Genomic DNA, 12,115 nt, shown 5'->3' with positions numbered 1-12,115 from the left:
CCAAACAAGCTGTTTTCCACTAGTGCTACCCAGGGCAGGGCCAATAAGCATATTTGGTAAAAAGCTATCTAATGGCTTATTGTGCTGTTTGTATATATTACTATTGCAAAGAATTCTCAAAAACAATTGAATGTTGAAATTTTGGAAAAGATAGCATTTCAGGCATGCAGAAGCACCGAAAGCAGTATTCTTGCATTTGCAAAAATATTTTTGAAATACTGGACATTTTGTAAAAGATAACAGGGTTATTAAAATGTTTAGATAAAAATGACTGCTTAATGCATCAACTATTGTGTTGAATCAGAAGTTTCTAGAAGAGAATAAAAAAAAAAACCTGGATTTTCCTGTAGAAAGACTGTTTTCAACAGATAATTTGGAAGAAAGTGATACAATTCATTTATCTTCTTGTAGCCCCTGTGTGCTGCAAAATCTTTGAACTGGTGAACATATTGGCACCTCAAAATCTCTATTTGGGCAAATGGGAGGACCTACGATTGCCTACTTGTGCTTCATACAAAGACTCCCTGCAAGAAAACTGAAAAACAATACTCTCTGGTGAGTTTTAAAACCCTGCAGCTGATAGAAAGTCAGCTTTTCCCAAGCCACAATTCAGGGTCTTCAAATGGACACTGTGTTCACCCACTTCCCATTTTAATCACTTCAGGAAATTGCTTGTTAACTTTTCTTTGGCTATTAAGAAACTTCAACATGACAAGTTTCATCACAGTGAATTATTTTTACTTCAATCCTCAGAAGTAAGTTTCAGTACTTTAAAAATATTTTTTATTCTGAAATAAAACACCAAAAGGGTGATTAGAACATTGATATTAGAAATGAACTAAGGGGCCAGATGGATTGAAAACAACACTTTGAAATTAATTACAATAATCCTTCCAGTGGATTGTTTAAAATCCTATTAAAATATATGAAAATCTTGAATGTAAGAAATGTTCTGCTAGGAAAATTATGCAGATTACAGAAAACCATAATAGGAGATTTTGAAAGCTGGACACTAGAGGCCACCACAAAGAATTTAAGATTATAATTAAAAGAGAACAGACCCACTAATATAGAATGGATAGAAGTATTTTAACTTTTGAAAAATTGAAGGGTATTTGAAAAAAAAAAAAAACATTTCTATTAAGACTGACTGTTATAAAAATTGATTTAAAAGAGAAGGTAGTAAAGAAACAACTAAGAATCTGGTCATTTTGGATTTGGATTTAAAAATAAAAAGTTACAAGAATGATATGAAAAAATATGTTACACTGGATTTACAAATGAAATTGACTAATATATTAATAATTAAAAGGGGCACACAAATAATAAATCAGAAGAATGACTTGGACAACTTTTGAGAGCAGGCAACAGGATTTCATTTTTAATAAGTGCCAGTGGTGCCCACAGTAAAAAAAAATGACAAGGTTATCTATCTATCTATCTATCTATCTATCTATCTATCTATCTATCTATCTATCTATCTATCTATCTATCTATCTATCTACCTACCTACCTACCTACCTACCTACCTACCTACCTCTTACAAAAGTGATGTGTTACATTTATAATGGAATTCCTGAGAAAAGTCAAAGAGAAAATATAAAGAAATCAGCTTTTGAGACACTATATAAAGGGAGAAAATATCAAGATTTTTAACAGCCAAAAGAAGGAATATGAAGTTTGCTTTTTTGATCAAGGTAAAAATATATGGGTTTTTTCCTATTAGCTCTTAATAATTTTTTGTTGACCAAGACTGAATGAAAAGGCTTTAAATATTTGTTTATAATAAGAGGGGAAAAGAGGTTTTTTTGTACTATTTCTTAGAGAAACACTACTAAAAATACTACATTTTTTTTAATTAGAGAGAATGGTAAGCTATAGCATTAAAAATAAAGAATTACTAGACTGGTTTATTTGAGGTTAAAATATGAATGTTAAATTTGTGGAAGGAGACAAAAAGGAAATGGTGAGAAATCAATTTGTGGGACATTATTTGAAGGAATTCAAGATTACGATTCTTAACATGTTTTTGATAGCTCTTAATGGAATTTTCTTAACTAGGTTTGAATGATGACATTTTAAAGATTTCTTTAAAATAGATATGGGAAGACTTAGATAAGAAATAAGATATGAGAAGAGATTATACACACACACAAATGTGTGTGTATTCATATATAATATAATTAATATATAATATTAAGAGATCACCCATCTGCCTCATAGAATGAATTTGGGTGGTATACATAAAGGCTATATATGTTATAATAAGACAATTAAAATAATAAAATAAAAATTCTGAATTAAAAAAGATGGGAAGTGGCTATGATAAATTATTGTGTTAAAAGGAAAAGAAGAGTCTGAAAATGATTTAAGGTTAAAATATTTATGTTATTTGTGGTCCCTCCTAATGGACTTTTGCTGATTAGGACAATGTCAAGACTTTAAAATTTGTTTATAGGTAAGAATAAGAGATATGGAAAGGAGATCTTTTGTCAAAATGTTAGAGAAGATGATAAATTACTGAAATTGTCTCTACTTGTCTTGAAGGGTAAAGTCATGTCTTTATACAGTGTGTGTGTGTGTAAAATTTCCAATTTCTTTCACAGTTTTCTTTTTAATCTTTTATATTTTTCTTAAGTATATATTAGTTTTACCTCTTTATGTTTTAAAACTTTAAAATTTATTATTAAAAATTATTAAAAAAAATAAGTAATACAAAAAGCCTGGGATTGTCTACTTCAGAGTCTTGGGATCAAACAATGGACTGTCTTGTTTTCAGTTAAAATAAGCAGAAAGGATGCATAGCATTATGGTGAAACAACAACAGAATTTTATTTCCTGTAGCTGCTTGAGATATTGCAATTATTTTTGATACTAACACCAATATAATCTACTTACCTTTTTCTGAATCTTTACAAAAGCATTAGACAAAATAATTACAGTACAATAACCATTTAATTCTGTTGTTCACAATATCTGCTTTTATACCGGTAGTCCTCAATTTACAATCGATCACTTAGTAACTGATCATTTAGTTTCAAGTTATGATGGACTTCTTTTGGGAAAAAAATTAAATAATTTCAATGAAATGGACAGAGCATGCATGTTGTAACAGAATAATAGATCAAGAATAAACGGCAATGTAATTTTGAAATTACTTTGAAGGGATTTAGCTGTGAAAAGCACTGAGATAGAGAAAGATATGGACATATAAATTGAATTGAGATTGGCAGAAAACATACAATAACTATAGAAATCTAATCCATTCTCTTTTTAAATCTCTAGCTCCCTGTGGTGTACAGCCTTCAAGGTCTCCTAATTATAAAATCCCCAAAACAGACACCATTTTCTTTTGAGTAAATTACTTCTAATTAAATCAGTTATAATCCCAAATCAAACTGGACCCTTAATCCATTGTTAAATTTCTGAAATCCATATTCTAAGCATCTTTTTGCTATACAGCTAGTTCTCGATTTACGGCCAAAATTGTGACAAGAATTTCCATTGCTAAGCAAGGCAGTTGTTAAGTGAGTTGTGACCAATTTTATGAACTTTTTGCCCTGGTAGTTAAGCGAATCACTGCATTCATTAAACAACTCTGGTTTCTTCCATTGACTTTTCTTGTTGGAAATCAAATGGTAATCATATGACCCCGGGACACTGAAACCAAGCACCTGATTTTTGATAATGTGTCCGTGGGAAACTTCAATGGTCAAAGCTGCAAGGACTCGTTGTAAGACACTTTCTTCAGTGCTGTTGTAACTCTGCACAGTCGCTAATCGAATGGTTGAAAGTTGGACTATTTTATAATCCAAAAACTCATATATTTGAAAAGTTTTTTAAAAATCACATTCTCATCACCTTCCTCTAAGAGGGAAGGGACTCACCCGATGAAAACAAGAAAACCTTGCTGATATGAAAGGTCATAATCTCTATAATAATTAAAAAATTGTTATGGGAGTGTTTGGTGGAATCCTGACTCCCAGCCACTCAATTTATAAGCGACCTGAGAATAACGGGGAACTCACAGGGAAAAGCTATCTGAAATCATGTGGATAATTGCTCAACAATCCCTCTTTCCTCGGAAGAGATTTGGTCTGGAATAGGCACGATTTCCTCATAAATGTGATCCTGCACACTGGCAGGCTGTCAGCATGATATGGCATTCACTGGAAGTGTTGAAACAGTCTCTTTACAGAGAGCTCTTGGGCAAAGTGGGACTTTTCTTCTCACAAAACAAAAACACCCATTACCCATTGGGCAGAACTGGGCTTTTTGGTGCATTGTGCTCTAGAGGTTTTTACAAGGAAGTGTTTTGGTGCACCACACTCCAGGAATGTTTTGCAAAGGGGCATTTATTATGCTGTTGCACTGGGGCTGCTTTGGGCTTTTTTTTTTTTTTTTTGCAGCTAAAGTCCAGCCCAGTAGCCAGGCTAGGTATTCCTTGTCAGCAGGAGAAGAAAGAAGATGCTGAAGGTCAACTTGGGGCAGTAGAAAGCAAGGGTGATAAAAGTCTCAGAGTGCAGAGTGGTGAGGATAACTACAGGCTGGGATTGGCCTGGGGTGGCTATAGCTTCCTAGGGCCATGGTAAGTAGTCCCAGGACTGCATGATCCTAGGGTTGCTTGCTGCCCCTCAAGGCAGGGTGCAGAAAGGTCAAAGGGCAGAAATGGGGAGAAATAGGTGGGTAAAGGGGAGTTGGAGGAAGTCCCTTACCTTACTGAGGTTTGAGCTTGGAGGGGCTAAGTCCAAATGACTTGGACTGGGGGAAGTACTTGTTTAAAACTTGCAATTCTCAATGACATCAACTGAGACTGCCAGGCTTGCAGTTGCTAAGCAATGTGGTCAAGTGGCATCTCACTTTATAATTGCATCACTTAGCAACATAAATGTTGGATCCAGTTGTGGTCATAAGCCAAGACTACCTGTACTGTTAAATGTAAGTGTTCTGCAAAGTCTAAGATGTGCTGATTCGTAACTGGAATCTGAATATAAAGCAGCTGTTTAACTTATGTATAGCATACCAAGAATGAATGGTGCTCTTTATGTATAACATTTGACTTATCAAAGGAGGCATCACATGCATTGCCATCTGTTTTTCTCACTGTGAAGTTCAGACAGAAAGATGCCACAAGACATAAACCATATGTTAGAGCTGATAAACTTTCAGAATGTTTATATGCAATCTGTAAGTTTAGAGTAACATGCCCCTTTAGATGAGGGTATTACAATGTGCTGTGTTAGGAGCTACCTTTAGATAACCTCCTCTAAAACTCTGTGTCCACTTGCTTGCAAGATCACATGACGTTGTAAGGGCTGTACTATTTTTTAATTTTGTTTGTAGGCACAATTCAAAACCCCAGGTTAGATCCAATACAAAAGAATAATCTCACTGACTGTCAGATAGGTGACCATTAGGGAGAATCCACAGTAGGTGTTTCTTCCAAAGCGATCAAAGAGTCCTGTTTCCTTTAAGCCAGGGGTGTCAAACTGCCAGACCACGGACCACACACGTCAAAAGAAAACCGCGCCCACTCCAGTGCCGGCAATGAGGAAAAAACTCTGATATGTCGCATGACGTTGCGAGTTTGACATGTCTGCTCTAAGCTAGGAGCTGAGGGAATGGTAATCACTAGTGGAACATTGCTGACATCTACCTTTTTACTGTATTTAATAAAACCACTGCTATAATACCAGGCTCAACCTCATATCCATGAAAATATGATTAAGCACAATGTTCATAATCCATAGCACAAATGCCACTAAAATAAATGGAATCTGTGCACATGATCTCTTGGGCTGTCGTATAGCTCTGATTCATTTCAATAGCACTTTCAGAGAATTGCCCCATAATTATTAGAACTAATCATGAAAAATGAGTGTAAAACAAGTCAGAAAAAAATTTAAATATATTTTGGGCTTTATAAATTCAGTTGTGGCTACTCTGAATAGAATGGAAAATAGTCCAATTTCAGATTTTCACTATAAAATTGCCAGATCTCCTGAACTTAATGCTAACATGGGGAAAATGTTATTTGCAACCATTTCCCTCTCTGGTTTTAGCAAAAGTTCTGAGAGAGAAATCAACTTTTGAGGGAAGGCAAGCAGGCAGGCAAACCAGATTGTGTCATCATTTCATATATAGGTAACATCAAATTTTTCATTACTCTATGTCCAAACTGACATGGTTTCTAAGAGTGTTATCAATTGCAAAAACTATCACTCAAACAGACATGGAGGGGGGAGAGACAGGAAAATAATGGGAGTTGCAGCTCCTGTGGTCCTAAGTATGGGCAGGCTACCAAGCAACCACATTTTGGTCATGTGACACGGGGCATTTGTAGCAGCTGTAACTTCAGGCATAGATAAATCCATTTTTTCAGCTCTGCTATAATTTCAAACAGTTGCAAAACAGTCGAGGAACATCTGTAGGCATTTTTTTTTTTACTGTTTATGAGTTTCCTCACAATACTTGAACTGACCATTGTCAGAGATAGAGCACGGGATCAAAATGATGTTTGGCTTAATCTAGCACAACAGTTTTAACTTTCTCAGAATTACAAAGGAAAATATATACTTCATATTTTCAGTACACAATTAAATGAGCATTTTTGATATTGATTTTTTCCTCCTGTAATCTACTAGTAAATGTTAACTGATAAACCTGAGCCTATTTGTCAATATGACTAAATGCAAGAAATATGAAAGTTGCATAAAAGACATGACTAGCAGCAGAAACTGGAATTGTATATAGTAAGGAGAAACAGCCTTAAGCCAGTATCAGAGTACTTTATAACAGCATCTGGTTGGTCACTGCAGGTAACCCAGCGGATTACGGTCTTTGACTTTCCTCAGAAAAGACTTAAGAACAGAAGAAAATAATCACACTAAATTATTTTTGGTATATTAAATGACTAAGACTTCAAGAAAAGTAATACAGCTGCAATATAATATAAAACCTGCAAGTTACAGCTTGGCTGGCCTGTATCTAATCCAATGTTTATCAGCCATGCTCATGTTGAACTTTGCAGAATGTTAGAAATCTCATTGGAGAAATGCAATTGGTTTAACTTTGCCTTACCCAAGAAGGTGTCAAGAAAAGTATGCTGCTTTGCCAGGTTTTTGACAAGGATAATTTAACCACTATCAGGAAAAGAATAACTTACTATAAAAGCTTCTGCCTCCTTAATGAACTGCCATTTTCCTCCTAAAAGATTTTCTCCTTTTTTTTTTGTATCAGCTTCTAGGTTGCCCCATTCATAGTTTTATTCTATAAAACCTTTAGCAACTAAACATTTACTGACAGAATGAAGGCATGTTGGAAGTCATATTTTCCATTTGTACATATTTTTCCTACTTCATTACAGTGGGCATTTGATTAATATGGCTGCAGGACAGTGAAATGTAAGAAAACAAATGAATCTAGTCAAATTTCCTATTAAACAACTTGCAGTGGAGTTCTTTAGGCAAATATTCATATTCAATCTCTTAGACAAAATAATTAGAAGATAATACACTATTCCAGATCTCATTTCTTCACTTGATATGTATTTTTTGATAAAGCAAGTTTGGGGAAATCTATGGTTTTCCAAAAGTTGAAGAAGTACAACCCAGCATCTTTCACTCTTAGCCATCCTGGATGCGGTTGTTGAGGAGTAGATTCATAACTTCTAGAAAGCTGCAAGTTCTCCAGCCATACTTTATAACCTAATTTGTAAAGCCTTTCACTATCTCTGTGCTTTACCAAATTAAGTGCATTGAGTACAGTGACTATTTACATTGCTTCAAGTTTTTTCTGTATCTCCTGATGCTTTACCTCTATTCATGCTTTTTTCTTCTTCTAATGATGGATACAATGTCTCCCATTAGTAAATCTTTCAGAGGGTTGTACTCAACTCAAATTTGGGGAGCTATCTGATTTGATTGCAGCTATGCAAGGGAAAGATTTTGATCATGCTTTCACTGCCCACATCGTAATTCTTCCATAATCTCAGTTTACTGTGGACAGGTACCGTATTTTCCAGCGTATAAGACGACTTTCTAAACATGCAAATCGTCTCCGAAGTTGGGGGTCGTTTTACACGCCAAGTCTTCTTATACGCCGGAAAATACGGTAAATTATGAGGCAAAATACTTTAAATAGCAATAGCACTTAGACTTATATACCACTTCAAAGTGCTTTACAGCCCTCTCTAAGCAGTTTATAGAGTCAGCATATTGCCCCCAACAATCTGGGTCCTCATTTTATTGATCTTGGAAGGATGGAAGGCTTGAGCCAGTGGGGATCGAATTCTTGGCAGGGAACTGAATTAGCCTGCAATATTGCATTCTAACCATTGTGCCACATTAAAGAAATAGAGAAACTCACTGATACTGCCATGGCAACATTTTTAGATATTTTATGTCTTTTATCCCAGACTATGCCCAATTAACTATCCTTACTTCCAGTTCAGCACATTTTACTAACAACTATGTTTGTTTTAATACAATCACAGAAAAGTCTTGGACTAAAAGAAAGAAAATGTATTTTTTTAAAAAAAGTATAATAATTCATATTCTCTATAATTCTCTGGTTTCACATGAAAGTTGAAACAGGATAATGCAGATTATAATTCATGTGTCTTATTTATAATACTTCACCTGGTGCCACTTTCCCATTCCGTATCCTCTTTATCTTTGTCTTCTTTGGTATCTGGAGCATGTGGATGCTTTTGCACAATTCTCATTCCACCAGCTTTGACTACAAGAAAAATAACTTGAGGTAAAGAATCTACCAGATAAGCTAAGTAAAGATCTAATGAACATATTAAGGTTAACAGTTTTATAAATTAGAATTATTACATCATTTGATAACTGAATCCAAGAAGACATGCAGAAAACAACCATTAGTGTTGTGATAAAATTCATTCAGCACTTATTGGTTCAACGTTTACTGTATGCCAACATCTTTACAAATTTTTAACAGAGATCTTTGTGGAAGGCCTTTAATTCAATTATAGCATCCCAATTAAAATGATAGCTAGAGATAGGATCAACAAAAGAATCCTGTCTGAGAACTTTCATAACCATTGCATTATTTATTTAATAAAAATATTATATACGTTGAGATATGAATTTATATTCCCATTTAGACTTCTGATCCATTTATACCATAAAGAAATGCATTTATGTTTTAAATTTCACATTATCTGGGGTATGGGAAAGTTACTACTGTGGATGATTACTTGAAAGTGAATTTATGTATATATTTCATTGGGTTCAAATGCATCTGGTATGGCAATGACAAAAATGTTTATTGTTGCAGAACTATGTAAAAATGATACAACAAATTATGTTAAATTATTTTCATAATATTTTCTTAGGGGAACATATGTTAGAAATCTTCTACCCAAGGAATTGTGGCTGATGGGATCTTTGGAAAGGAAACAAAATAAACCATAAATCAATAAAAGCATCACTTTATAGGTACTTTTCACTTTAAAAATTACATTACAATAGCAGAGGAATTTAGTGTACCTCTTTCAGGATGTACCTACTTAACTTCACATCATGCAGAGGCTAAATATCATGCCTTCTGCACAAAAGATTTCTTTGCACCACTACAGTATTATTTCACTATATTTCTTCTTGGTTCCAAACCCTGAATTTATAGCCTTTCAGCTATTTTCAACCTCACTCCTACTGAGTCAAATTGCTAAACTGAGTTTAACAAATAAGTGTCCTGGCAAGCCACTAGGGAAAATAAGATTCTTAAAGCTATTTACAAAGAAATGCTTTCTCCTGAAACAAGTTGTGATACTTTAAAATCTATGCTGGAACTCTCCCCACCCACCCCCCAAAGCATCAATTGTATTTTGCTGGCTGTGACATTGCCTGGATTTAAGATGAAAAGCATGTAACATTTTAATTCCAGAAATTAACTCTTCGTGAATGACCAGAATAGTTTGAAATGGAAATTGACATTGGCTATATCTACACATCCTGAAATAAAATTGCACAATATATTTTTTTTGTCAGAAGGCATTGGAAATATACCTCATATACCAATTCCTGAATTCAGCAATAAAGCCTTTCTAATTCTGAATAGCAATGCTATTTCTGAAAAAAAGTTTAAGAATTATCTTACACAATCACTATCTTTTGAGAAACTCCTGGCCAGAAAGATAGAAAGATTATTTTGCTCATAAATTCAGAAAAATGCACATCCTGCCTCAGTATGTATAACAAGACTGAGAACTGTAGAGAGTTAAAAAGCAGGGGAAAATGTTGACAGATCATTCAACTTTCAATTGTCCATTTATTAAACGGTAATAATAATGAAACATTCTCCATTTCTGTGTGTAAAAATGCACAAAAGCTGTAAAGCTGCAAATTGAAGCATTCAGTTAAGCTTCTAGTAAAGGATTTATGCCAGAAGGAGTAATATACTTTTGCAAACCGCTTGTTTGTACTTAAGATCTTGCATGTGTAGCAGGGCTGGCTGAAAGGCTTTGCGGGAGCCTGGCTTGATAGGGGGAAATGGAAAGCTCAGACAGCTGCAGCCAGTTTTGGGCACGGCGGGCGTGGATCGGGCAGAAGGAAAGAAAAGAGGAAGGAGAAAGGGGGGTAGGGTGGTTGTTGTCAGGGAGAGACCAGGTGAAGCCGAAGAGGAGTTTGGGGTTTTAGGTGATTCCTTTCCTCTGAAGGAGAGGGAACGAGAGAGTGAGAAAGTAGAGTTTTACTGCTTTCTTTCACAGGAGGATATCCTGAACGAAGGGAAGAGTGAGAATAAGAGGGAAACCTTGCTGGGGTTTTAAATCCAGGTTTTAACTAGAAAAGAAATGGGGGGGAGATTTGGCAGAGACAGACCTGGGACTACGAGTGCTGACAGAAGAGAAAGGGAGGCTGGTTGTTGCTGCTTCAGAGACCAGCGGCTATCCGAATTTTGATCATCACCTGTGCAAGCTGTAGGCACTGTGGGGAGCTGCCCCCACGGGGCAAGCTGATGCTGCGGAGCGCTGACTATCCTCGCTCATGCTTCCATTGCTGCCTGGAGCCGGAGGGCCTCCTCTCCCAGCGGCCATGTGAACTTTGATCATTATCATCTGTGCAAGCTGCAGACATTGTGGGGAGCTGCCCTCACAGAGTGAGCTGTTGCTACAGAGTGCTGACTATCTTTGTGCTTTCTATTGCTGCCTGGAGCCGGAGGGCCTCCTCCCCCGTTTTTCTCAAGCGGCTACCACAAGCTATTGACTATCATTACGATTGCCGGGGGTTGATGAACGTTGTCACATACTGACTGCCGTGGCTGGGGGTTGGTTGTCTCTGTTCCTGTAAACCCATTTGACAAGAGCCCACCACTTCCGCTAAAAAGGACATTCTATCAATGCCCTGAAAGCACGGCTAAGCGTAAATAGAAAGGAAGGGGGAAGGCTAGGAGAGTCTGGGCTTAGGCGGCCCCTGAGGGGGTTACGCTACACATGGGGACTTGTCCAGGATAGCCTGCCTGCCCCCCCCCCCACTTTAGCAAGGGAGGGTTGGTCTCACATAGAGACATAAGACAGGGGAACAAAATGGACTCTAATGTGGTTATTAGGTGGTGCAAAGAGCAGAATAGTGAAGTAAGGACGAATGTAGTAATCAATGTTCCTGGTGATGTTTGGTCAAAAGAGCAAATTTTACAGATATTGAAGGTCCTTGTCCCGGATCAGAGGGTGTATGTGATAGATACGAGGGTGGATCGGGATTCCCCCCATTTTTATGTACTGCTGGAATGGAAGAAGAGTATTCCAGAGTGCTTTCAGGTTGAAAATCTGCAAATGACAGAAGATATTAGAGTAGGGGTGACTTTCCCGACTGTATGGGGTACACCCTCGACCAAACCATTTGACCAGAAGAGAAATGTGGTTCCTTACCTGCAGGGACAACAGAAGTACGGTTCACACAGGCTGGGGAAGTTTGACTTCCCTCCAAAACCTGACAGGGGGCTATTGCATAGGGGCTGGATATAGGAAATTATGTACTTTCTCGGGGATGCAACCAGTGCCAGAAGGGGAAGAGGAGTATGAAGCCTGGATGGAGCAGGCAATACAAGCTGTTGAGGAACAGGATAAACTGGACACCCAAAAAAGGCAATG

The 12,115-nt window shown here is 36.6% G+C and overlaps 1 protein-coding gene across 1 annotated transcript in view; it reads right to left on the bottom strand.

Moving 5' to 3' along the window:
- The window catches only part of LOC120301760 (death associated protein), a 49,405-nt gene that overhangs the window by 32,388 nt on the left and 4,902 nt on the right, over positions 1–12,115 (bottom strand). Inside the window, exon 2 of the mRNA XM_039329343.1 lies at positions 8,640–8,739. Within this exon, the coding sequence (XP_039185277.1) occupies positions 8,640–8,739 (100 nt within the window). The remainder of the gene's footprint in view (positions 1–8,639; positions 8,740–12,115) is intronic.

This window comes from Crotalus tigris, unplaced genomic scaffold, assembly GCF_016545835.1.
Source record: "Crotalus tigris isolate CLP2741 ecotype Arizona unplaced genomic scaffold, ASM1654583v1 scf7180000024391.5723578, whole genome shotgun sequence".
NCBI lineage: Eukaryota > Metazoa > Chordata > Lepidosauria > Squamata > Viperidae > Crotalus > Crotalus tigris.
Note: the sequence above shows the minus strand (reverse complement) of the source record. Positions and strands in the feature narration are given on the sequence as shown.